This window comes from Paroedura picta, chromosome 3 (assembly GCF_049243985.1).
Source record: "Paroedura picta isolate Pp20150507F chromosome 3, Ppicta_v3.0, whole genome shotgun sequence".
Classification (NCBI taxonomy): domain Eukaryota; kingdom Metazoa; phylum Chordata; class Lepidosauria; order Squamata; family Gekkonidae; genus Paroedura; species Paroedura picta.
The window spans coordinates 9,966,566-9,994,262 of record NC_135371.1 but is presented as its reverse complement, the minus strand read 5'-3'; the positions used below and the strand labels follow the sequence as shown (position 1 = coordinate 9,994,262).

Genomic DNA, 27,697 nt, shown 5'->3' with positions numbered 1-27,697 from the left:
GACTCGGGGGCCGGCCAGAGCTGAAATTCCGCACAGCTGCAGTGGCTGCATATGCTGCTGGTTCGCCCTCCTCTCCACCAACCTTGCAATGGCGCCCCCCCTGCCTTTGGTTCTTCTACTTCTGGGACCTGCCCTCTGGGGATCTTGCTGTGGTGAGTCTGGGGGCTGCTGTTCTTCCCTCTGTCTGTCTCTTTCCCCTTGAGCCAGTCTCTTGGATGCCAGCCCCACACTTGATGTAGTGCCAGCTTGGTATAGTGGTTAGGGATGCAGACTTCTAATCGGGCAAGCCAGATCTGATTCCCCACTCTTCCCCCACATGTAACCAGCTGGGTGACCTTGGGCTTGCCACAGCCCTGATAGTGCTGTTCTCACAGAGCGGTAATCTTAGGGCTTTCTTAGCTTCACCTCCCTCACAGAGTGTCTGTTGTGGGGAGAGGAAAGGGAAGGCGACTGTAAGCCGCTTTGAGACTCCTTCGGGTAGAGAAAAGCGGCATATAAGAACCAACTCTTCTTCTTCAGTAATATCAGGGCTCTCTCAGCCTCACCTCCCTCCCAGGGTGTCTGTTGTGGGGAGAGGAAAGGGAAGGCAACTGTAAGCCGCTTTGAGACTGCTTCAGGTAGAGAAAAGCGGCATATAAGAACCAACCCTTCTTTTTCAGTAATATCAGGGCTCTCTCAGCCTTACCCACCTCACAAGGTGTCTGTTGTGGGGAGAGGAAAGGGAAGGCAACTGTAAGCCGCTTTGAGACTCCTTAGGGTGGTAAAGCAGCATATAAGAATCAACTCTTCTTCTTTCCTGAAGCCATCTCTGAAAACCAAAAAAAAAAACACCTGGAACATTAGGTTGTAGGGCCCCAATTCTGTTTGCTACTAACTGGGCAAAGGGAAAATAAAGATGGGCAATATATCAACCTTTTAGACATGCTACTTTCCTGAAATCTGAAAATAAACCCATATCTTTATCTTTATTTTAATTTTAATTATTATTAAATTTATAAACCACCCTCCTGGAACTAGCTCAGGGCAGTGTACATCAACAATAAATACCAAAAGAAAAAAGAAAAGAAAAAGGTAGCATGGTAAAAACATTTTAAAAAGCATCTATAGCTGTTTTGTAAATAAGATACAGACCAAATAATCTGAGAATTACAAAGAAGTCAATTACATTTTTTTTTGTACTTAGTTAGGCCATTAGATACCTTCAACAGGCTTTGGAGACATTATATAAATACATTTTATACTTTTCTTAGTTAAAAAAAAGGATTTTATGACAATGCCAAAAGTTACTTTCAAAAGTGAGTATTTTCAGCTCAGCAGATAATGTAGAGGGGGGTATAAAATGGTTGGTTATGTTATGTGCAAATAATTGAAAAAAATCCCAGTGAAATATACAGACATGTTGGCTGCAAATATCATGGTGGAAGGGGGCAAAACGCCAGCGTGGTGTAGCGGTTAAGAGCAGCAGACTTGGGTTTGATTCCCCATTTCTCCTCCACATACAGCCAGCTGGATGACCTTGGGTCAGTCACAGTCCTCTCAGAGCTCTCTCAGCCCCACCCGCCACACAAGGTGCCTGTTGCAGGGAGAGGAAGGCAAGGCAAGACAATTAGAACTTGCTATGAGACTCCTTAAAGCAGAGTATAAAAAACAATTCTTCTAACCCCCTCCATACACCTCAGAGCAAGTTCTTAAAGAATGAAAGATCAATTGGACTCATACGTTTTTCGTTCTTCTGTAGTATTTAACACATGTAATACAAAAACTAAAAGAAGAAAAACTGCTCAGGGTCCCATTTTATCTGCGTTCCTGTTTTGATCCTCCCCCCCTTTCTGTAATCTTTAAAGCAGGGGTAGTCAAACTGCGGCCCTCCAGATGTCCATGGACTACAATTCCCAGGAGCCCCCTGCCAGCGTTTGCTGGCAGGGGGCTCCTGGGAATTGTAGTCCATGGACCTCTGGAGGGCCGCAGTTTGACTACCCCTGCTTTAAAGGCACCAGACAAATACATACCGAAAATGCTGCTCAGAATACCGCTCTGTAACCACGCTTTCTTTCTTAGCCAGGATCCTGCAGTGCTTGGACCGATGTGAAGGTAATCCCTGCACCCCTTTTTTCTGCAACGTTTCTAAAGATGACTACTGCTTCACAAACCAGATTGAAGGTAAACCCCAAAAAGCCCCAGTGGCAGGGCTGATCTGACCACTAGGCAAGCTTAGGCTATCACCTCCGGTGCAAGACCGCAAGGGACACTGAATAGTATGCGTTAAGTGGTGGCAGCAATGTCTTCTACTGAGTCAGATTACTGGCCTGTCTGTCTTAGAACTGTCAACAACCTAGGAGGGAAATACTATTCCTTTTAAGAGAGGTCCAATGGAATGACTTCTCAGTCTTCTTTACAGTGAATTTGGAGTGGGTTTTTCCAAAGCCATCATTGGCCTAGGGCACAAGAATAACCCCTGGGCTGGCTCTGCCCAGCAGAAGTTCATTTGTTAATTTACGGTCAATGACGAGCATCAGAACATAGGTAAAACTACAGTAACATTAAGTTAACAATCAAGTCACTGAACAACAGCTGAGGATTTCCGCACTCTAGTGGCAACAGAGCATCATCACTGTATAAGAAATAGGAGTATCTTTATGTGCAAGTAAGACATTAACTAATAGATCGTCGACATAGTTAGAGAACCACAGTGACAAAGGTGAAATTAGACTACTTCCGATATCCTGGTAAAAATCACAATGCTGTAGAATGTGAGTAATCAGTCCAATTGGCTGATCCTGCATTGAGAAGGGGGTTGGACTAGATGGCCTGTATGGCCCTTCTCAACTCTAGGATTCTGGCATCAAATGATCCGGCAACTCTACCTCAAGGCTAGACCACTGTAATGTACTCTTCATGGGTTTGCCCTTAAAGAAAACTTAGAAACTCCAGTTGGTATGGAACACCATGGCAATGGTGCTTTGGGACATTGAGTAGCACAGACATTCTTCAGATGATGTACTAACTACCAAGTTCAGGTACTTGGTTTAATTCAAAGGTCTGACTGTTTCCTCCAAAGCCCTTCATGTCTCTGGATTCATGAACCTGCAGGAGTAATCTGCCTTGAAATGAGAGGAAAGGTTTAACTTTTTTTTAAGTGTTTTGAATAAATACAGTATTTGCTGGCGTATAAGACTACTTTTCCCCCCTGAAAAACATGCCTCCAAGTGGGGGGGGTCGTCCTATACGCCGGGTACACTTCAGTTGGGATAGACATAGCTGCCCATGGTGGCCCATAGTACTGTAATGTAATGCAACAAACTCTATATTTTGAGTGGAAATGTTGGGGGGTCATCTTATACGCCCAGTCGTCTTATACACCGGTAAATACGGTAAATCAATATGTGGTGCAATTGACAAAGCATGGTTCTTTCTGTTTTTTCTCTCAGAGGTTCAGGGAAAGGTGAATAAAGAGAAGGACGTAGGAATAAGTTTCCTTGGTAAGTTTCATTGCCAGAGGAATCTGAAAAAAATGCTTTTTAAACCACAGACTCGAAGTCCTCTTTTCTGCAAGCAATTATATCCTACAGTATTTCTTTCCAGTATCAGATTTTTTTCCCCCATATCCGGGTCTTAAATTCTTCGCCTACTGTTCCAGCAAAGCCAGAGCGTAAAATGCTTTTGGGGTTATATCCCCGCCCCCCCCCCCCATGCTCCTTGATCGTTTACTTCACCATTTTTCCATCTTGAGTTTTCCACCTTTCCAAAACTACTTGCCCTTGCTGCAGATGAGCGAAAGATTTTGCACCAAAAGCCAGGGACTGTTTCCTTTTGATACAGAATAGAACAGCTATTTCCAACAAGATGCCTCTCCAGTTTCTAACACAGTTGCAGGGAATGCTAAATACCACACCACATGGGTACATGCTGAAAAGTTGACATTTCCTCCCGTATTCTGAACATTGTCAGAGGCCCTGCTGATGCAGACGTTTTTACTCTTTCAGTACTTTCCAAAGGATTTCTAGAGTGAAAGGAAAGAGAGATTCTGCTAAGGCATTAGACGCAGGCCACCACACGTTTCTTTATCTGCCTTCCAGCATGTTGTAGCGGTTAAAAGCAGCAGCTTCTAATCAGGAGAACCAGGTTTGATGCCTGGCTTCTCCACATGCAGCCGGCTGGGTGACCTTGGGTTAGTCATAGTTCTCTTACGTCTGTTCTTTCAGGGTAATTCACTTAGAGCTCTCTCAGCCCCGCCTAGCTCACAGGGGGCGTGTTTTGGGGAGAGGAAGGGAAAGGTGTTCCTGAGAAGTTTTGGGACTCCTTTGGGCAGTAAAAAGTGATGTACAAAAAAAAAGAGAGCTCTTTGTCTTCTTTCCTTCATTCCCATTCCATGAGTATTGCAATCTCCACACCACGTTCCAAACTGACCTGTTTCCTTTGCACTGTTTCCTTTTCTCCCTGCCCCAGAATTGGTGATATATGGTTGCACCTCTGAAGACAATCGCCATCTTTGCAACACTGTTCGTACTGGTACACTCCCAATTCTCAACTTATACCTCCAGATAAACATGACTTGCTGCCACTCAGACCTCTGTAACGTCGTCGGAGGTATGACTGTGCCGTAGCCGAGAGTTCGCCATCGATGGAGCACAACTTGAAGCCGTGTGAAATTTTAGGTTCGGCACGATGACGACTTGTTGCCAACTCCATCCGTTGTAATGGCACAGGTGAATACTGAGTCCCCCTCTTGGATGTATCTTCTGAAGGTGAACATATTATAGGGCCTGGGTTTAATTCTGTCCCGATCAGTTGCATCTCTTACCTTCCAGAGAAAATCCAGTCTGTTGCTTTTTACATTCCCAAATCCTCTTGGCTTTATTCCAAGTTGCAGCTCTGGTTTATTATTTGCTTTTCCTAGATGAAAATAAGGTTGGGATTCCCATGTGATTTTGTCCATTTCTGCTCTACTTCCTTCAGTATCAATAATTTCCTGCTTGGCCCCCCTCTTTGGCTCTGGCCCTGGCTCTCCCTGGAACCACTCCTCAAAATTGACCTTTTCTGTGAAGTGTTTTCTTTAAGCCTTTAATAATCACCTCTGTGAAGAAATGCATTTTTTTTTCTTTCGGAGGTTTGAAATGAGCAAAACTTTCACTGTGAATTAAAAAAAAAGACTTTCTCTCTCCCTGGGCAGAGAACAGGCAGGAAGAGGGGTAGTCAGTTCAGTTGCTTTCCAGACTTACCTCAGCCCACCATCATACCATGGGATGGTCAAGCTCTGCCTCCCCTTCGAGCAGGGAACAGAGACTCAGAGGTGTTAAATACTAGAGACAGTTCAGGAGGGGATTCCTGAAGAATTTTCAGGAAAAGCTTCTCTGATCCCACCTATGGTCTGGATGCTCTAGACTAGAGTGTGGGCCCCAATGAGGTCCTGGTCCTCCCCAGGCTCCACCCCCAAATCTCCAGGAATTCCTCTGCACAGAGCTGGCAACCCTACCCTTGCTGGCGGCTGGGGGGCGGGTGGAAAGAGAAAGGTGCAGCAGCCCACACACAATGATGTATTAAACTGGATATTAAATTGTGAACATTTATTGTGAACATGATAGCCCTCTTTAAGTATTTGAAAGGTTGTCACTTGGAGGAGGGCAGGATGCTGTTCCCATTGGTTGCAGAGGAAAGGACGTGCAGTAATGGGTTTAAACTTCAAGTGCAACGATATAGGCTAGATATCAGGAAAAATTTTCACAGTCAGAGTAGTTCAGCAGTGGAATAGGCTGCCTAAGGAGGTGGTGAGCTCCCCCTCACTGGCAGTCTTCAAGCAAAGGTTGGATACACACTTTTCTTGGATGCTTTAGGATGCTTAGGGCTAATCCTGCATTGAGCAGGGGGTTGGACTAGATGGCCTGTATGGCCCCTTCCAACTCTATGATTCTATGATTCTATGATTCTATGATTCATTTGAATTTTTAATAAGGTGAGGAAAAGAGAGGTGATAAAATTCCTGACAGCCAGGAGGAAGGTTTTTCTTTGGTTCTAAGTCCATCAGAGAAGACAGAACTCTTTATTGAAGTCTGGAACAGGCAGTCAGTAACCATGTGTTGGCCAGAAGAGATCAAGGAAGCTGCAAGGTAATGGAAACTCTGCAGAGATTTATAGCATCCTAAGCTGAGGAGTCTGTTCTATATTTTAACATCTGATAAGGGATCTACAGAGAGAGGGGAGGGGAGTGAAAGAGAGAGAGAGAGAGAGAAACTGTGTTTAACCCATTTCTTTTTAATCCCTTGCTCGATCTGGTGCTGTGCTAAAACTGTGCCTGTGAACATTTTCTCTTTAATAAAGACTCTATAATTTTGGATGCTGGTAGTGGTTCTCTGTACCACATAGACCTCCACTGTTTTGTACATGCTATTTTAAAAGCAATGTCAAGGGGAAGGCAGGCAGTTGACAAGTGGCTATTCCTCCAGTGACAAGGCAGTAAACTGTCCCTGTGATGACCAGTTGTTGGACAGTAGACGACACAGAGGCAAGGCCTCGGGTCTCGTAAGGGAAGCTGGAAGTCTTGACCCTCCAAATAGGCAATTCCTTACAAAAGAGACAAGGCCCGTAGAATAACAGGGGTAGTGGGCTCCAGAGTGACATCTAGTGATGTCAGTGGCCCTTCAAACTTCTGGGAAAGGCTGCATCGGCCCTACGGAGTTTTCTCATAACCCCAGGGTTCCCAGCAAACCCTGGTTGGAAATCTCTGAGTTAAGGTGATAAATCAAATCCCCAAGTTCAAAAGCCAGAAGTGTGCAGTAAGCCAATAACAAGTTCTGGTTAGTGTCTAATGAAGACTGACAATGTTGCCCATTATGATGACATTTCTATGCCTAGATTTTGCCATTTTTGGATGGGAGGGGGTGGGATGAAGAAATCAGGGCTATGTCAGCACAAATGTGCTAATTTACAAAGCTCAGCAAGCTCACCTTCTGAGACACTGTGCTGTATTCCACTGCATGTTTAGCCCTCTGGAACCATGTACTTGTTGGCCCCATAACCAGACTTGGTTTTATTAGAATGGTATTATCAGAACATGTTTCTTCGCCACCAAGCGTGAGTGGATGACGGCTTCCCTTCCGCCTCCTTGACCTTCCCTCCCTCTCCCTTTGGAACAGCTTCTAAAGATGTTCCGCACACCTACTTACACAAAAGCCTAAGATACTAGGCCACGCTTCTCTAAGGATGGTGAAATTCACTGCCTCACAGTGTGTTAGATGGCCACCACCTTATATGGCTTAAAAGGGGATAAGAACAAAGGGAAGGGGGAAAGACCTCTGAAAGAAACCAAAAAGGGCACCGAGTACACAAGGCCACACAAAAGGAAAGGCAATGTACTAACTTGCATGCAAACCAGTTATTAATATAAAGTATAGTGTAATGAGTGAAAACGGTCCCTTTATAGCAGGGGCGGCCAAACTGTGGCTCTCCAGATGTCAATGGACTACAATTCCCATGAGGCACTGCCAGCGCTGGCAGGGGCTCATGGGGATTGTAGTCCATGGACATCTGGAGAGCCACAGTTTGGCTGCCCCTGCTATATACAATGCCCAATACATTGAAACATGACCATTCAAATAAAAAAAAAAGTCAATCCAGCTCGTTGTGGCAATTGGAAAGGTATTTGCAGTTGCCAGTCTGCCAGCTACTCGAGATGCTGTTTCGCTATCTTCTTCAGAAATGTTTCCACTGCAGAATGGCCTTGGACTGTCTGGCCATTTGTGAATTGTCTACAAAACACATGAGTCGAAACAGATTCATGTAGGATAACACCGCCTAAGGGCACTTGTTAGCTGTAGTGTAAATTATACTTACTATGAATCAGCCAGTCATGAAGGATTAAAGAAGTGCATTTAAATCATGTCTCTGTAACACATAAAGAATAAACACATAAAGAATAAACCAGTTAGTAGAAGCAACAGGGGGGGGGGGGAAGAAGGATGCAAGGAAAAGAAGCGGAAGAGCCTGCACAAAGAAATCCCCAAAAACTTGCGATCCAGTTTCTTATGTACAGTTCTGAGAATGTTGCACGCATGTCGTGATAATTTGGATCTTTTCAAAGCCGAAGTGAAGGAAAAAGTCAAATCCAGTCCTTGCTGGGTCCATTAGGAAATAAGGTGTCTAATGTAAGAATCCTAAAGAGCTCTGTTATAAAATTGGGTGAGGGTTAGATTGAATCTTCTCGTTAATAAATTTTTTAAAAAAGCAACGAGTTGATCATTTTTTCCCCCAACAAAACATGTCGCTAAAGGAGTTTCAAATTTGATATTCCAAATGTTGCTATGTTTGGACAGCCTGTTTTCGAGAGGGCATTTTGGGGCTCCCACTTACACAGAGATTATGTGCGCATGTTCATAGAATCATAGAATCATAGAGTTGGAAGGGGCCATATAGGCCATCTAGTCCAACCCCCTGTTCAACGCACGATTAGCCCTAAGCTAATCTGAAAGCAGCTGAGAGTAAGAACAAACTGATAAACAATTGGAGAAACGTTTTATGGTGAAAACTTTTGTGTGGAGTGGATGGGTGAAGCTTTGAATCTGAGCTGCTTGAGCACATCCATGGCCCTTGTAGAGACGTTTCAAAATAGGCAAGGCCTCCGCCATCTTAAAATCAGCAAATTTGGATTGTGACTTCTTAAAACCAATAATAAGTTGGAATATGGTACAGGGGTAGTCAACCTGTGGTCCTCCAGATGTCCATGGATTACAATTCCCATGAGCCCCTGCCAGCAAACGCTGGCAGGGGCTCATGGTAATTGTAGTCCATGGACATCTGGAGGACCACAGGTTGACTACCCCTGGTTTAGAGGATGCCAATGCCTGAGAATTCCTCTCGTCATCTGTAAAGACAGTGGGGGAAATTCTGGGCAGGCGGGGAGAGGGGGGGGGCCGGGAGAATAATATTTGATATTATAGAGCCAGCTTGGTGGGAAGAAATGTGCCTTCACAGGAAAGCTCAAACAAATAAACCTTTGTTGGCTTGAAACGTGCCCCTGGACTCAAATTCGGTTCTCTAACTGTACTCAGATGCCTTGGGAGTGGGGCGGGATGGGAGCAAGTGGTGGGCGTGTCTGGGACCAATAGAACTCCGCTCGCTTCTTCCCGATTGGTCAGGGTAGCTCTACCTCGCTCGCTTCGCCCATTCATCCTGCCCATTTCCAATTCCCTGCGCCACTCCCGCGGTCCATCCTATTGTTCCCTCCGGAGGGGGGGATCGCTGCGCGCGATAAGAAGGTAAGCGGCTCCCTCGGGCTCCGGCGTTTGGTTTCCTTTGATGCTCAGCGTTGAATTCCCGGGGAGGGAACCGAGAGAGGCAAAGCTAGCCTCTCACCACAACCCGCACAAGTTCCGCAAGCTGCTTGGGGAAGGGGATCGGGTTCCAGAACGCCGTCCTCGCCTCTGATTGGTCCGGGCGCCCGTTCGCCCCACGCAAGGAAAGACAGTTCGAACTTCGAGTTCTCCCGACAGTTCATTCATTTTCTTGGCTTTCTGAGTTGTCCCGAGAACGGGCAACTCCTTCCTTCCCCTCCTTCTACTCTCTTAAAGGTGCCGCTGGACTCAAATTTTGTCCTTCGTTCCTAGAGACAGGTGTGTATGCGCGCGCGAGTAAATCCTATGTAAGTTGTTAATTATTAGGTGCTAAATCACATCTACCATCATCTTAGGAAGCCCCCAGTCTTAGCTTGACTCCGAAGAGCGTAGAGGAAACATTTAAACGTGTTGCATTCGCGGATTTAGGCACACTGTCGCCACTTCATATTTGAAACCCATTTTAATGGATTTTTATCAATTGTACCTGTTTGTACACCGCCCGGAGCCGGCTCAGCTGGGAGGGCGGTATAAAAACCAAACGGCAATAAATATTATGTATTAGATTTGTGTACCCATTTCTGCTGTGAAATGTTTTTTTGAGATCTGTTTTTTTCTGGCCGCAGTGCTGTATTGAATTTGATCTGTGTGTCCGTCCCAAAATCGGCTCCGTGCATTCATGGGGTCACAAGTCCCCCCCCCCCCCAGCTCTAGTGTTCCATGAAGGGGGCGAAGGAGTCGCAGGCTTAGAAATGCCGCTAGATTGCTCTTCACCACTGTGGGCTGGAACACGGCTGGAGGGAGGGATGCCAGCCTCCAGGCGAGACCTGGGGATCCCCTGGAATGACAGTTTATCTCCAGGCTACAGAGATCAGTTCCCCTGGAGAAAAGGGCTGCTTTGGAGGGTGGACGGTATCCAAGCTCTACCCCAAAACCTTCAGGAGTTTCCCAACTGGGATGTGACAACCTTCTCCCCACCCCACCAGTGGCCAGGGAGCACATAGCAACCCGATGCAGGAGAGTCCAAATGTGCAACTAGGCGATTGCAGCTGGGGGGCAATAGCTGAGGCATGTGCACATCCATAGTGGCACAGCAGATGTGAATCTGTGTAAGGGTGTGTGTATGGGGGGGGTACTGTTATTTTAAAGCTGTAGCACTTCTCTGGGCCATGTCAACAAAGAGTGACTTGATCTCCCCCTCCCTTTGAAAACTGCCTTTCTCCTTGGGATTGGGGGGGGGGGCTACAAAACTGCCCCAGTTTCAAAGGGTCTGCAAAACAGAGCTCTTCCGCAGGCTTTGGTTGAGGCCAATACATTAGGAGGCCATCAACAGGGCCCTCCCCCATAACTCTCTTTCTCCTTGGACAGAGAGGGGAGCTGGACAAATCTGGCAGCTACAGTGTGCTGGTTCATTACATTGGTTTTTAACTGTGATTGTTTTATGACTGTCTACTGTTCATGTTGCAAACCGCCCAGAGATGGCTGTGCAGAGGTGGTGCGGTACAGAAATGGAATTAATAAATAATAAATTAAAAAGCTGCAACGGAGACTGATAAAATGCATACACTAAACAACGCAACCGCACAAAGCTTGTTTCCAGTGGCACCTTGAAGACCAACAAAATTTTATTTTGGCGATACACTTTCGTGTGCATGCATGGGAAATCTTATCCAAGAAAAGGCCCTCCAGGGTCATCTAGTCTACCCCTGCAGAATGCAAGGAATTCTCAACTGCCTGCCCACTCACAGTGACCCCAGGTCCATGCCCCAGATGATGCCCCCCCAAAAAATAAAATTGTGGTCTTCAAGGTGCCACTGGACTCAAACTTTGTTCTGCTGCTTCACACCAACATGGTCACGCACCCATCAAAACAATGCCATGCAATTGGATAGTCCCCTGGGGAGTTTTCACCTTCAGAGTCTGAAAACAGGTCTCGGGCACCTCTGTGGGGCACAGGTGACACCCAAGAATCCCAGCATTTTGGGAGGCTCCAAGGTAAATGTCCATTTTTGATGGAGTGATGCTTTCCCAAGGGCATCTTCTTAAGGTTTTCTGCAGAAGTTTCTTTCCAGTGTGCCAGAAAATAGCTGGGGGAATAGATGTTTTGGTTTGGGGAACAGATGTTTGGGGGAGAAGGAAGTGAGCACCAGGAAAAACATCAGGAGGTGCCACGGCATTCATGGACATTTTGTTGGAGGGGGGGAAGTAGACAGTACAGGAGATTCAGGAGGGTGAAAACGAACATTTCCCCTGTCTGCCACAGAAGCTTGCTAAGTAACCTGTGGCCAGTCACACACTGTCAGCCATGCCTACCTTACAGGGTTGTTGTGATGATCAGCAATGTGAGATGCTTTGGAGAGAAAGGCAGGGTATGACACTTGTTAAAATCTGATTTTAGCTACAGTTCATCAAAAATGATTATTGCTCCAGGTTTGGCTTCATTGGGTAATGTGGTTGCTCTTTTGACAGGACTTAAGCTCCACATCTACAGCTGTTCACTTCATATTCAAGCTACCATTAAATACTGTAAATCTTGCAAGTCAGCTTGGTGTAGTGCTTAAGAACAGCGAACTCTAATCTGGCAAGCCAGGTTTGGTTAGAATAATAGAATCATAGAATCATAGAGTTGGAAGGGGCCATACAGGCCATCTAGTCCAACCCCCTGCTCAACGCAGGATCAGCCCTAAGCATCCTAAAGCATCCAAGAAAAGTGTGTATCCAACCTTTGCTTGAAGACTGCCAGTGAGGGGGAGCTCACCACCTCCTTAGGCAGCCTATTCCACTCCTCGCCGCTGTCTGGATGACCTTGGGTTAGTCATAGTCTTGTTAGAGCTGTTTTTGCACAGCAGTTCTCTTAGAGCTCTCTCAGCCCTACTGACGCAATAGGGTGTCTATTGTGGGTAGAGGAAGGGAAAAAAACATTCCCAAATGCAGCAAGTTACCAGACTGGCAAAAGGGCATGTAAATACACAATTTGCTTTAGATCCCTGTTAGGGAGAAAGGCAGTATGCAAATGAAATACATAAATAAACCTCCTTTGTCACAGGAATTTTATTCTTAGCGAGTGGCAGTTCCCCCTCATTCATTTTGTGATGTCGTAGAGTTCTGCTCAGTGAAGATCATTCCTCTTCCTCCCTAAAATATCAAGTGCTTGTGAGGCAAATTCAGGAAAGCAGATCTCCAAGCAGTGCTTGAAATGTTTAACAATCATGGCTGTTTTTGTCATTTCAGGAAGTGAGAACAGGCCATGGCAGCCAGGAGTCTCGTCAAGGAGTTCTGTGAGGAAGTGACCTGTTCCGTCTGCCTGGAATTCTTCAAGGAGCCGGTGATTCTAGACTGTGGGCACAATTTCTGCCAAGCCTGCCTCACCCAGTTCTGGGCACAGTCTGACACGGATGCCTCCTGCCCTCAGTGCCGAGATGTTTTCCCACAGAAAAACCTCAGGCCAAACCGGCAGCTGGCGAACCTTGTGGAGCTCGTAAGGAAACTTCAACAGTCAGAAAACCCCCCAGAAAGAGCTGTTGCCTCAAAATCTTTCCAGAAACTGTTTAACCAATTTGAACAGAAATTCGAGAAACTGGAATCAAACTTCAAAAGTTCTCCTAAAAGGAGCAAAAGTGCAACAGAGCTACTTAAGTTTTGGAACCACAAGCATGAAATGGGCCCAAAGCAGAGAAGGACAAAACCAGACAGTGATGACAAACAGGATATCTCTGAGATTTTACATGGGCTAAGTGCGCTTACTGAAGAAATACTCAGGGCCAAAGATGATCTGACTAAAGAAATAGCAACTCTAAGGAAAGAAGAGGCAGAGTTGATGAATAATATAGCAGACTTGGAGAAAAGGGTGGCAGACAACACCCGAGGGATTGAAAAAGTTCATATTGAGGCTACAAAAGCTGCAAAAGAAATGAAAGAAACCAAAGAGAGACTGGAAGGAAGACTGGAAGTGTTAGAAGTGCAAGGAAGGAGCAGAAATATCCGTCTGCGCGGCATCTCTGAAAATTTTGGTCAAAAGGACCTTGAACAAGAGTTTAAAGAATCAATACGGAAATATTTGCAGATTGAGGAGGTTCGGATAGAGAACATCTTCAGAGTCAACTCGAGAGAGGCTACACGAAGGAAACAACCAAGAGACATCTTGGTCTGCTTTGATAGCATGAAAATCAGAGATGCAGTCCTTCATAAGAATCGGGACGAACCGTACACAGTCCAAGAACAGGAAGTTAAGGTTTTTCAGGATCTCCCTGCAGATTTGCTGCGTAAAAGAGCTGACTTCCATTTCTTGAGGCAGAAATTGATCCAGCGGGAAATAAGATATTTTTGGAGGGTCCCTTTTGCCTTGGAAGTTCTACTTCCTGCAGGAAGACGCGTTATAAAGACCGTGGAAGAAGCACAGAAATTAGCAGATCAGTTGTCAAAAGACCAGCCCATGGAGAAGGATGAAGAACCACCACGGCCTTCGGGAAAATAAAATTGAGATTGATGAATAGAAATGGACTAAGTTCCCCAGCTAAATGATGAAAAACATTCACACAACTTAAGAAAACACATGCGGATATTATTTGCTTAGTGGAGACACACGTAAAGAAATGGCTATGAACATTTACTTCAAGAGAAGAAATTGGGAAAGGTGTTTGTAGCCTTGGCCAAAACTAAACAAAAGGGTGGGGGAAGTTTATATATTGCCTCCCAGCGTACCAAGATCCACAATTAAGATTTTTATTTTTAAAGGTGAGTTTGACAAAAATTGGACTTTAATCAATTTGTATGCCCCAAATAATGTGACATTTTTTTGAAGATTTTTTTCCAGATTTTTAAAGATGTGCTTGACGGAGAAGCTGTTATTATTGGGGACTTCAATGCTGTTCCAGATCCTTCAGTGGACAAGTGAAAAAAGAAAATGTGGGGGTACAAAGAAGTGTGTCTGCACATTAAAGGTGTCACTGGACTAAAGTTTTATACTATTGCTTCAGACCAACACTACCTTGGGTCTATTGACAACCATGTGTTAGAAAACCCTTCCTTGAGATAAGCTATTTGTCCATAACGGGCCACTGTTTAAGAATAAATCAGGGACAGAAGGAGCTTAACAACTGCAGGAATTTCACAAAGCATTCCCTCAGGCCATTGTCTTAAAAGAATTTAGGAGCTGGCTGGAGGCCAAGAGTCAAACTGGTTTTTGTTGTTCCGCTTTTTGTACATTTCTCTGTGGGAGACTGCTCACTGAGGATCCACACCGGTTCTGTTAGCAACGGAAAAATCCAGTCTGTATCTCACATTCCCTTACCAGGGAGTCTGTGGATTCAGGTGGGTCACCAGGTAGGTCTGAAGCAGCAAAACAAAGTTTGAATCTAGTGGCACCTTGGAAACCCACAAGGTTTTATTCAGGTTTATGTGCAAGCACACTTCTTCAGATATAGAGATAAGCGTGAAATCTTATATCTTGAGTCAAACTTGGTTGGTTTTAAAGGTGCCACTGGACTCCAACTTTGTTCAGGGAATTTGTGGTCAGGCCCAGCACCAAATAGCAGAAAACACTTCTCGCTAAAGGGAAAGAGAGGTGAGGGACTTAACATTTCATTTTTTGCTGCAGCCTGGAAACAAGCAGTTTTCAGATTTTTATTTTTGTGGCCCTTCTGTGAACCAGACAGCTTGTTATCTGGCACACCTCACTCCAATGCCAGACGCAACAGAGAGAGAAATTTTATTGCAATAAAGGTAGTCTCAAAAGTGGTATCCCCTTGAAGTTTATTAAATGTTATTTAAATGTTTTTCCAGCCAATGGTTGCAAACACATTTAAATAACCTAGGACTGCATTTAATAAGCTTTGATAGGATATCACTTTTTGCCTATTCGTTTTGTTTGCTTTTGAGTATATTTCCACGAGAAATCAATGGTGTTTCTTTGTATGGACTGCATAAAAATAGTCTCACCTAAACAGCCAGAGGCTCAACGACATTAACTTTTATAGTACAGTGTAAATAGCTTCACAGACATGCATACATTGCCTTTGGTCGTGCAATTTCAACATGTATTTCAGTTTCAAAACCCATCACACTGTAGCAACAACAAAAATCATTTGTCACTACAAGTTAGCCTGCCAGCTACTGCACAATGCTCTGTCCTTATTATGGTACGCCTTATCTTGCACATTTGCTAAATGTCATCTACAAGCTGGGCATTGTTGTTTGTGATGGGGATAGTCTCCTCTGTAATCTAGCAGAAGTTGTAGCCTTGAACATGTAGCGTCTAACACAGAACAATAGCATTTAGTTCTTCAGCCTATCAACTGAAACATTCTGCTTTGCAGATATGCTTGCTTAGGGCCTGTCTGCAACCGTCTAAAATGGCTTTGAACTAAAATGAATCTAAAATGGCTCCACTTTGGCCTATCACTTCCTCCTCTAGAATCTGGATTCTTTTTTACTTACTCTCCCCTTATTCCTTCCCACTTCAGCATATTGTCTCTGCTTAACCATAACCGCTGGTGCAGCAAATCAGCGCCAAGGACTGCCTGGGGCACTAAAACCAAAAACAATATTATTATTTTTGGGAAAAAATCACTTCTTTAGATAATTTCTGCTCCACTTTGCATGTCAAAGAAGCTTGGAGCACATCACAAACTCCAAACAGGTTGTGAAGGCAGCCTTTAGACTGGTATCGCACATGAATCTCCTGAAAAAGTACACCTGTTAGGCAGTGCTGGTACTTACCTGTCTCACAAGGCTGCATTAGGCTCCATCAGAGCAGAATCACACCACAACTATAAGCAGCATAGCATAAAATGATAGATGAGGAAGAGGAGAGCATTAAACAACAGGCAAAGCTCTTACACACATCTATCAAGATATTAAGGGTTAAATCATAAGGGGAATGGCTCAGGGGTTATTTTTAAAGAAAAGCTGAGGAAAACAACTTTCCAAAGACTTTGGAAGATGTCTTCAGATATCTGGTCCCAGTGGCTGGAAATATTCCCACAGCAAAGTCAAAAGTTGACATATGCCCAAGATTAGAAGAGTGGAAAAACAGACTTGCCCAGTAGCACTGATGCAAAATTAGCATCTTATTGGAGAAACAGTTACAAAATCTGAGGGAAGAAGGTATATAGTTTGTATAAATGCAGGAGACCGATGTAGAATGAGTAGTTTAAAAATCTGTATGTGTACTGCAATAAAGTAGAACAAGTAGTTCTAAATGGTAATGGTCAGATATAAATGTATCCCAACAAAAGTTCTTTTCATTGTAGACTTTTAAAAATTATTCTATGTAATGAAGAGGATGCTGGGGAGAAAATATTTTCTGTGTCATATTTATGTTACAAAATCACTTTTTGCATTTTCTTTTGTATCATCTGCCTGTCATTAAAAAATTTAAAAACTAAGAAAAGCTGAAACCAAAATGGAAGAGTTTACAATATGTATTAAAAATGGTATTGGTTGACTGTTATATCTGGGTTTCTTCAATGGGCCAGTGCAGTCACCTATACAGCATAGGCTCCTGCTTAAAGTGTTGGATTAAGAAAGATGGGCCTCAGATTCTCCTTTTTCTATGAAATATAACCCTGGACCAGTCATTTTCTCTTCACTCAACCTAGGGTTGCCCAAGTCCAGAGGATGGATAGCTGCCTGACGGAGAGGCTGATTCTGTGAAGGTTCAGGTGGTGGCAGGTTACAGTGGATGAGCGAGAGGGTTGTGAGAGTCCTGCCTAGTGCAGGGGGTTGGACTAGATGACCCAGGAGATCCCTTCCAACTATAGACCAAGCCCTATGAAGATAGGTTGAGGGACTTGGGAATGTTCAGCCTGGAGAAAAGGAGGTTGAGAGGGGACATGATAGCCCTCTTTAAGTATTTGAAAGGTTGTCACATGGAGGAAGGCAGGATGCTGTTCCCATTGGCTGCAGAGGAGAGGACACGCAGTAATGGGTTTAAACTACAAGTACAACGATATAGGCTAGATATCAGGAAAAAGTTTTTCACAGTCAGAGTAGTTCAGCAGTGGAATAGGCTGCCTAAGGAGGTGGTGAGCTCCCCCTCACTGGCAGTCTTCAAGCAAAGGTTGGATGCACACTTTTCTTGGATGCTTTAGGATGCTTAGGGCTGATCTTGCGTTGAGCAGGGGGTTGCACTAGATGGCCTGTATGGCCCCTTCCAACTCTATGATTCTGTGATTCTGTGATTCTATGATTCTATTATTCAGGTGGGATGTGAAAATCCAGAACTATTTCTCTGGAGAAAAGAGCCTCAGGCTCTTTGGCTGCCTTGGAGGGGGGGGGGGGGGCTCTATCCAGCTAAGGCTCCTCCTGCCTTCCCCAGACCTCACTCCCGAATCTCCAGGAATTTCCCAGCCTGGAATTCACACCCCTAATAAGGGCTAAAGGTAAAGGTGTCCCCTGTGCAAGCACTGGGTCATGTCTGACCCTTGGGGTGACGCCCTCCAGCGTTTTCATGGCAGACTCAATACAGGGTGGTTTGCCAGTGCCTTCCCCAGTCATTAGCTGGGTACTCATTTTATCGACCTCGGAAGGATGGAAGGCTGAGTCAACCTTGAGCCGGCTGCTAGGATCGAACTCCCAGCCACATGGGCAGAGCTTTCAGATTGCATGTCTGCTGCCTTACCACTCTGTGCCACAAGAGGCTCTATAATAAGGGCTACTGTACAAGAATAAACTATTGGAGAACCAAGCGTTAAGGCAGGACCAAATCGCACAAACTAAGCCAGGTTTTTTCTACCAAGATTTCGTGAAACCCCAGGGTTTGACAGCCCTGGGTGGGTTTCCCAAATGGGTGGGAGTTTATTAATGTTTCATGTATATTTCAAATGTGTTAACCATTTATCATGATATGACCATATATAGACATGTCGACCCCCTCCCCCACAGCGGCCAGTGATGGGCCTGGAGGGGGTGGAAATGGGGGGACCCCAAGTGGACCTATACCCAGCTTTGCTTCCTATTCCCATTCTGCACAGTCGCCCCACTTTGGGGGTCTCTCAAAGCCTGAAGAACGTTTCAGGGGGGTTTCTCAATGGTTAAAAAAAAAAGAAAGTTGAGAAAGGCTGAACTGGGCAAATAACTCCCCCCACCCCCCAAGCTACATATGAGTAACCGAGTAAGGCTAACATTGCTGCACATTCTCCAGAGTCCATGCGGGCGCGGCGGCCACGTGCTTGCGCCGTTCCAATTCCACACGCCGCGGGATAATCCTCTTTCGCAGCTGTTTGCAAGCGGATTCTGCAAAGCCACACTGACAGCACATTCGTGCGTGTGAAAAACCAGCCTGTCCGGCTTCGCTTCCCTTCCTTGCAAACCCCGGTGGAGGAGGGGGGGGAGCCCTTAATGCTCCGCCCGCTTCTCGCGTTAGCTGCACGGGGGAATCACTCCCTTCCCCGCTTCCCGACCGACCCAGCAGCGGCTTCAGCGCGCAGGCGCCGTTTCCCTGCTTTCTTTTTCCAGCCTGGGCACCTGCCGGACGCCAGCGCAGGCAAGAATTCCGGGGGGCTTTAGGACCCTGTTTCCGAGCAGCGCTCCGTCAGGTACGCCTTTCCCGGAGGGGAGAGCGGGGCTGCGGTGCGCATCTAAGGTCCCTTTGCAGAAGGGGAAAAGCGGCTGCTGGAAGCGGACGGAGCGTGCGCAATGGGCGCGGCTGAAGCGGGTGGGAGAGGGCAGGGTGGGCGGGGGTTCGCGCGTGCGCTGTGAGACCCGCGGGACTGGAAGAGGGAAAGCGCGGCGGTGTGGCTCTCCTTGGAAGGGCTGCCCGGGGACGCTTCAGCTTGGGGTAGTCAAACTGCGGCCCTCCAGATGTCCATGGACTACAATTCCCAGGAGCCCCCTGCCAGCGAATGCTGGCAGGGGCTCCTGGGAATTGGAGTCCATGGACATCTGGAGGGCCGCAGTTTGACTACCCCAAAGAGCGACCGCGGGGCTCTTGTCTTTCACTTGGCAAGGAAAAGGGGAGCAGCTGAAGTGGAGCCTTCGTGCATCGGTGTCATTTTTTTGCATTGTGGCAAAAGGAAGCTGCCATCCCGTTGTGGATCGCGCCCTCGTTTGTAGGCGAACCTGACCCTAATAGGGAAGCCAGTGGCCAGCTGGGTCCGGGGAATCCCCTGGAGTGACGGCGCATGGAGGAAATGGCTGCTCGGGAGGAGGGGCTCGAGGTCCCTCCCCTCTCCAAATCCCGCCCTCACCTGGCTCCAGCCCCGAAGTCGCCAGGTGTTTCCCAACCCAGGGCTGGCAAATAAAAAAAAAAAAACATCCTTTTGTATTTTTGAAACTGCCACAAAAAAAAAAGCAGCCTCAGACTGAAACTGAGTCTAGCAATTCCCCAACCCAGCCCATGCCTAACCGAACTCTAATGCTTAACCGACAATTGACAATGACACAAATCCCAGTTTTTGTACATATTTTACATGCAAAATCATGTCAAAACTAGTTCTACGTCCCATAGCCCTTCAGAGCCATGTCATTAAGTCTTCCGCAGTCCTAACACTCACCAAACCTACAAACTCCCCAACGGGACTGAAACTTTCAGTTTTGAAGAGTTTTCTTGTGGAAGGGAAGCCGGTTTGGAATTTCCCTGGCAGAACAGAAAGCAACCGGTCCTGTTCATTCACGGTCACCACCCTGGAGGAAAGGGAGGCTGGGGGAGAGAGAAAAATCCTTCAAGGAGAGAATAAGGTAAAGGTATCCCCTGTGCAAGCACCGGGTCATGTCTGACTCTTGGGGTGACACCCTCTAGCATTTTCATGGCAGACTCAATACGGGGTGGTTTGCCAGTGCCTTCCCCAGTCATTACTGTTTTACCCCCCAGCAAATTGGGCACTCATTTTACCGACCTCGGAAGGATGGAAGGCTGAGTCAACCTTGAGCCAGCTGCTGGGATCGAACTCCCAGCCTCATGGTCAGAGCTTCAGACAGCATGTTGGCTGCTTTACCACCCTCTGCCACAAGAGGCTCTAAGGAGAGAATGTTTGGTAAAATATCAGGGATTTTCCTGATTGTTAAATCCAAGTTTTTTTCTGGGGGGAGTAGTATTTTCACAGCCTTGTACATGGCATCCATGGGAGATTATGTAGTAGGGTTGCCAGCTTCCAGGTGAGTCCTGGAGATCTCCCACTTTTACAGTGGATTTCCTGATGCGAGAGAGCAATTTCTCCCTCTTTGGAGGGGGAAACTACGCTGAGGTCCCTCCTCTCCCCAAAACCTCCCTTCTCCAGCTTCCATCCAAAGAGGAGAAGGGTGTCAGCCACTTGGGGTCCCATTTGGGGAGAAAACTAGGATATAAACTAAGTAAACAATATCAGGCGCTGCTAAACCTCCCTTTTCACTGGATTTTTCATTTTAATGAGTGACAGTTCCTCATTCATTTTGGTATGTGGTACAGTCCTGCTCAACTAAGACAATTCCTCCTCCCCAAGAAAAAAAAATGCTCTACTCACGAGGTGATACAATACGATAACATGTATATAGCCAAAGCACAATTAAAACAATATGGTACAAATACGAATAAAACAATATTTCTCCAATATTGCATACATAAAATTGTAAACATGGACTGCTGAGTTACAATAAGAGGGATAAAATGGCGTATCAAGGTGGAGGCTCCTGTAGAAATGCTTTGGCTCGGATCTTCCTGGCAGCCAGAGTGAAAAGTGAGGCAAATTCAGCCAGGCAGATCCCCAGGCCGTGTTCGAAATGTTCACAATCGTGGCTGCTTTTCACATTTCAGTGAGAGAGAATTCGTAATGGCAAGCGGGAGCCTTCTCGAAGAGTTCTGTGAGGAAACAACTTGTTCCATCTGCCTGGAGTACTTCCAAGAGCCAGTGACCACTGAGTGTGGGCACAGTTTCTGCCAGGCCTGCCTCACCCAGTGGGGGTCTGACGCGGGCCCTTCCTGCCCTCAGTGCCGCAAGGTTTTCCAGCAGAACAAAATCAAGCCAAACCGGCAGCTGGTGAACCTCGTGGAGCTCGTGAAGAAACTCCGGGTGGAGAAAGGAGTCGAGGGGGCGCGAGGAGAGTGTCCGAAGCACCTGGAGCCCCTGAAGCTCTTCTGCTTCACTGACCAAGCCCCCATCTGCGTGGTGTGCGACCGATCCATGGGACATCAGGGCCACCGAGTGCTTCCTATGGAGGAGGCGTTCCTCGACTGCCAGGTAAGGAAACATGACACCAGCTTGGGGTATCTGGATCCATGAAGACGATGCAGAAGGTTCTTGGCAGGCTTTCTCAACCAGGGTTTCATGAAATCCTGGGGTCTCTCTCTCTCTTTTTTTTTTTAATCAAGATTTTTATTTTATTTTCCAAGATTAAAGATGATACAGTACAAGTAATCTACATTGTTAATACAGAAAAAGAAAGGTTATGCTCTTCATTTAATACACTTGATTCCCCGTTTCAATCCCCTTTTGAATTACTTTCTTAAATAGTTCAGATAAGGACCCCATTGCTCTTGAAAGGCCTCTTCAGTTCTTCCGTTGACTATCAGTGTCAGTTTAGCCATCTTGGCAAAGTCAGCTAATTTATTCAGCCAGTCTTCTATCGAGGGTAATTCTTGCGTTTTCCATTTCTTGGCCAATTCTAGTCTTGCTGCCGTCGTAGCGTCGAAGAATAAACTTTGCGTGTGGGTTGGGAGGCACTGCGGAGGTACACTTAATAACATAGCTTCAGCTTTCATCCTGGGGTCTCTTGATGACCTTGGAAGGGTTTCCTGAATGGAAATTAATTTTTAATGTATTCAACCCGCCCCTCCCAAAATGGGCATGAAGGGGATGGACAGGTGAGGGGTCCTGGTTAAGCATGTACACTGCTATGCTTCCCAACCGTATTCTGTACGATTACACAATTTCTGGGGTTTCTCAAAGCCCGAAGAACGATTTGGGAGTTTCTCAGTGGTAAAAAATTTGAGAAGGGCTGCTTTGGACCAGTTAGGTTTGGGAAGGGAAGAATGGAATTATGATTTATTTATGTCATTTATTATTTGCTTTCCTTACTGGGACTGAAGGTGGTTATGCTCTCCTGTTTTAATATCACTTGGCTTTTATGTTGACGGATAAGGCTTTTACGATGACCCCAGGTCATCTCAATCCAGTGTGCCCTGCAAAACAAGCTCGTGACAGGGCTACAGTGGTGAAGGAGTAAAAATGCATAATGTGCTCTCAGAAGCATGCATGCGGAAACTCCATGCTTCAGACACAAAGGAGCCACATCCTTCTGAAAGTCTTCAGCTCACCCTCCTATGGAGGAGCCCTCTTATTTTGTGCTCCAAAAATACATCGTTTTCTTGTGCCATTTTCATTTATGGCAGTCTCCTCAGGAGTTGCGGCTGACCTGGGCCCATTCCGCACACACAGGATAATGCACTTTCAATGTGCTTTGGCAGCTGGGTTTCCCTGTGCAGAACAGGAAAGTCTACTTCTAAAGTGCATTGAAAGTGCATTATTTATCGTGTGCAGAATAGGCCCTGGATGCTGAACTCAATAGCTCTGCGGTCCCTTTTCCCAGTTGTTACAACCACCTTGGCGTCTCTCGCTAATCCTCAGCGGATCTTTCCTCCTCCATTTTGTTCCCCTCCAGGCACAGGTCAAAGCAGAGAGGCAGAAGTGCACGGCTGCTTTTGAGCAGATCCAGAAACTTCTTGAGGACAAAAAGGGGTTTTGGCTGACCCGGCTGGATGACCTGGAAGGAAAAATTCAGAAGGGGCAAGAAGAAAACATCACTTGTATCTCTGAGGAGATTTCCTGTCTCAGCCATCTGATCTCAGAGATGGAAGTGAAGTGCCAAGAGTTAGCTTGCGAATTCCTGCAGGTGAGACGTCACAATCCTTCCAAATCTCCTGGCATAAAAGGAAAGACCCCCTGATTCCTCAAACTGGGAAGGAAAGGGCTTGATGAGGAAGTGTGCCTCCCCAATCTTGACAGGGTGCACCTCACCCCTGCACAGACTGTCAGGAACTTGGGATTCTTGATTCTTCCCTAACAATGGAATCCCAGGTCATGAGAGCACCTTGGCTGTCATTTTTTCCATCTTCGCCAAGCTAAACTACTAGCTACCTCTCTGGCCCTGGAACAACTGGCCATGGTGATCTATAGAATAGAATCATAGAATCATAGAGTTGGAAGGGGCCATACAGGTCATCTAGTCCAACCCCTCGCTCAACGCAGGATCTATGTGACAGTCATCTCCAGACTGGACTTCTGTAACTCGTTCTGTGGGGCTTCCCTTATCCCTGATCCAGAAACTGCAATTGGTGCAAAATGTGGCAGGCCAGGTCCTGAATAGTACCCTTTGAAGGGCTTGTACCCAACATGTCTTCCGGCAGCTGCACTTGTATTCTGGGTCAGGTTTAAGGTGGCTATGCACAGCCCAGGCCCTATGTACCTATGGGACCGCCTCTCCAAATATGTCCTCAGGAGAGCCTTGACTCAGCCAGTGCAAACTGTCTAGTGGTCCCCGGCCCCAGGAAAACTGAGCTGGCCTCAACCAGAGCCAGGGCCTTCTTGATCTGGTGGAATGAGCTCCCAGAAAACTTCAGGGCCCTGTTGGAGCTCTCTGAGTTCTACAGGACCTGTAAAACTGCGCTTCCAGCAGGCCTACGGCTGAGGCCAGTAAAACATCAACATCTAATTGGCCTCCTTCCTGTTTCGCACTCCCACCTTGGTTTCTGGTTCTACGCCCATGGGTGGAATTCTTAGAACTTTGTTTAGGATTGTTTAGCTGTGATTTTAATTGTATCATTGAACATTTCGTGTTCACCCCCTGGTTCCACACCAGTGGAGAGGACTGTCTACAAATGTCAAGAAATAAAAAAATAAATAATAAAGACTTGTTCATGGGAACGACAGTAGATTCTGCTAAAGGGGGAGAGGGAGAAAAAGTGAACGCTCTTGAAGAAGGGAGAAGCCCGGCGAGTTTTCTGTTTGTGTAACTGACATGTCTCCTTTCTTTTCCCTTTCAGGACCTGAAAAATCCTCTGAACAGGTATGCAGATCGTCTGTGGACCCAGCTATATGTTAATGCTGTTTCTGGATCCTGTCAACCCAGACGTGGAGACTCAGTTTGGACCTGATGTCGGAGGAGAGTGGGCGTAAGCCCTCCCCCCAGCCTAGCCTCATTATCCTGACCTGAAACAGCACTAAGGAAGCTAGCATTGACTTTGCTGGGGAAAATTGTGTGTAAACTATCGCTACACACTGATAGTGAGAATGGGTTTGAAAGAGTCGCCCGATGTTTGATTTAGGGGCGTTTCTTTCCCCTAGAGTCCATTTCACTCTTCCCATCGAAAGGTCCTCTCATTTCTCCCCAAAGTGGGTCAAAGATCTCGCTAGCATTAAGGATTAACTGGAGCCTCTTTTTTGAGGCTGGCCTTGCTTTTGAATAAGTGCCTTTTCAGGCTACAGGCTTGCAGAGAAACAGAGTTCTTTATCCGTTGCTTAAATGTAATCCTTTTCCTTTCCAGGTGTGAGATACGGCAGGCTGGACTTTCTGTGGGTCCGGAAGAGCTGCTTAGTACATGCTCTCAGAAAAATTCTGGTGTAGAAGAAGCTGGGAAGATCTTTGCAGGTATTGGAGATGGCTCACGGAGGAGATTAATAATTTGGCTTGGGAGGGGGCATTTGTTTTTAGGGTTGCACTGTGAAATAATAGTGAAATCCTGATCTCCGTGTGGATAATTAAAGCAGTGCCACAGGGACAGGTAAAAAGGTTCCCAAAGAGAGTTTCTAGTTGAGCAGAAAAATATGAACACAGCCAGTGTTACTGTGCTTTTATTTACTTCCTGATGCTGGTCAATGACGGTAAATATGAACCCACAACCCCTATATTGGGAGTGGATAAGGACAAAAATGGCCAAAATGCTAGATACACCTCATGTTTACCATCAAAAGCCTCTTGTGGCGCAGAGTGGTAAGGCAGCAGAAATGAAGTCTGAAGCTCTGCCCATGAGGCTGGGAGTTTGATCCCAGCAGCCGGCTCAAGGTTGACTCAGCCTTCCATCCTACCGAGGTCTGTAAAATGAGTACCCAGCTTGCTGGGGGGGTAAATGGTAATGACTGGGGAAGGCACTGGCAAACCACCCCGTATTGAGTCTGCCATGAAAACGCTAGAGGGCGTCACCCCAAGGGTCAGACATGACCTGGTGCTTGCACAGGGGATACCTTTACCTTACCATCAAAACTTAATGGGGTTAGCTAAGTATGATTAAGTCAACCTTTCTCAACTTTTTTACCATTGAGAAACCCCCGAAACATTCTTCAGGCTTTGAGAAGCCCCAGAAGTGATTCAATTGTGCAAAATATGGTTGGGAAGCAGAGCTGTGTCCACGCCACCCGGGGCCCCTCCCCTTCCCGCCCCCTCCAGGCCCCTCATTGGCCATTGTGGGGGCTTCCCAGCCATATTCTGCACAATTGCGCCATTTCCGAGGTTTGTTGAAACTTGAAAATTTCAGGGGGCTCTACACAATAAAGAAGTGAAGAAAGGCTACATATTTCTATTACTTTGTTTTTTCCCACCCTCACACAAGACGTAAGCAGTAACTGGGCTCATGGGGGTAGAGGGGATGGGTAGAAACACCTGTCCATATATGGGGGGGGGGCACTGCTGGTGGGTGAATGAAATGCCTTACCAAATGTGCAAGGCATTTTATGGTGCTCTGCATCAGTTTTCCATCTTCCCTCTGCATAACAGGGTCTCTGACATCAGCGCTGCCCCAAGGAAAACTTAATCAACATGGAGACCCTGATGAGGAGGAGGTTGGCCTTCCTGTGCCCCCCAAGTGGGAACATACTTTCCAAGGGGGCATGACGTCAAAAGAAGATTATAGGGCTGCACTTCGAGGGGAAATGGAACCAGTGCCCCCCCAGCGAACAGACTTGCGTAAATTGTACGAGGTCCATCAAGAGGAGCACGAGGACCCCTCCCAGTTCTTGGGGAGGCTTATGAATGCCTTCAGAGCCCACACTGACATAGACCCAGAGAAAGAGGCCAATGCGGGAGTGGTGAAAGCAATGTTCATCGTGCAGTCCTACGCGGACATCCGCCAAAAGTTGCAGAAGTGGGACGGGGCAGCGGAAAGGCCCTTCCTTGACTTGTTGGCGAAGGCGTTCAAGGTGTACGTGAAAAGAGAGAGAAAGAAAAAGAGGGAAGAGCATAAAATGGAGGAAGCACAACTGAAGAGTCAGGCTGACTTGCTTGCGGTAGCTTTGTTGCTGCCCAGTCATAAGGGGGGCCACAGGAAATGTTGCTCTCGTAGGGAAAGAGGAAAGGTCCCACATTAGAAGAGAAAAGGGCGGCTGGAGGTGGCTTGGGGAAGTGGCGGGTGGTGGGAGAGGAAGTAGGGAGTGCCAGCGGTCAATGCACTGGCAAGGTGCAAATGGAAGTGCCCCCCAAGAACCAATTGGTCAAATTGCCATGGAAAGGATGGAGCAGAGTTGTCCTCTCTTGCCCCAGAGGCACGGACCAGAACCAGTGGGATGAAATTAATGCAAAATGCAAAAGAAATTCCGTCTAAACATCCGGAAGAAGTTCCTGACAGTGGAACAGGCTTCCTCAGGAGGTGGTGGGTTCTCCAACTTTGAAGATTTTTAAACAGATGTTATCTACGCACCCTTCTCCCACTCCTGTACTAGATTTCTGGGAAGGTGAGTGGGTTGTTCTTTTTTTTTTTAAGTGTCTAGGAGTCTGTTATTTTAAAAGGATAGATGTCTGGAATTGTTTTAATGGGGGTTTTAATACAGACAATTGTACCCCACCATGAGCCTGTTTGGGAGTGGCGGGCAATAAGTCTGAGTAATAAATAAATAAAGATCTTAGATATATCAACAAAGTTCATCAACTGCACGTTTGGGCTGCCCCTCCACTGTGTGTCCACCTTGTAATTCATGTCTGGTTCTTCTCCCCTCCTCATCAAGCAAAGATGGCGGATTGCTCCAATCATTCTCACTGAAATACCTATTTCAGTGAAATACCTACCTGAAATACCTGTGAGGTGACACGGGAGCCCTTCTTTTCACTCCATGAAGAGGTGGCTCCTACAGTGGACAGAAAGCCCAGCTGCCCCCTTTCTTCAAGCCGCTCTAGAGATAAGGTTAAGGGACACTCTTCTTCCACTCTACAACTTGGGACAGCCGCTGCACTTAACAAACCTGCTTCAACAAATTCGTTGAATCTATCTTGGGTCTGGGAAATCTCCTCTAACATCAAAGAACTGTTTTTGTCTGAAGGTGTGAAGAGGGGGCCCGACCTGGAGGGCAGGCCCCACACCTCACAATCCCACTGCTTCAGAGGCTGACCCATGTCTTTCAAGGCCCTTTTACCCCCTTTGATCATCCGAGCAGGGCCCTGCATCTGTGGGGCTGACCTCAGAATGTACCGTAAATTGT

At 46.4% G+C, this 27,697-nt stretch overlaps 1 protein-coding gene across 1 annotated transcript; it reads left to right on the top strand.

The window, feature by feature from the left end:
* The first annotated feature begins 15 nt into the window (after positions 1–15).
* Positions 16–27,141, top strand: LOC143834486 (uncharacterized). The gene is made up of 11 exons (XM_077331314.1): positions 16–152; positions 2,059–2,160; positions 3,429–3,479; positions 4,447–4,706; positions 12,555–13,787; positions 18,688–18,807; positions 21,052–21,475; positions 22,896–23,126; positions 24,277–24,299; positions 24,778–24,881; positions 26,004–27,141. The coding sequence occupies exons 5-11, from the start codon at positions 12,571–12,573 to the stop codon at positions 26,591–26,593; spliced, it is 2,709 nt and encodes a 902-aa protein (XP_077187429.1). The 5' UTR covers positions 16–152; positions 2,059–2,160; positions 3,429–3,479; positions 4,447–4,706; positions 12,555–12,570; the 3' UTR covers positions 26,594–27,141.
* Positions 27,142–27,697: the final 556 nt, after the last annotated feature.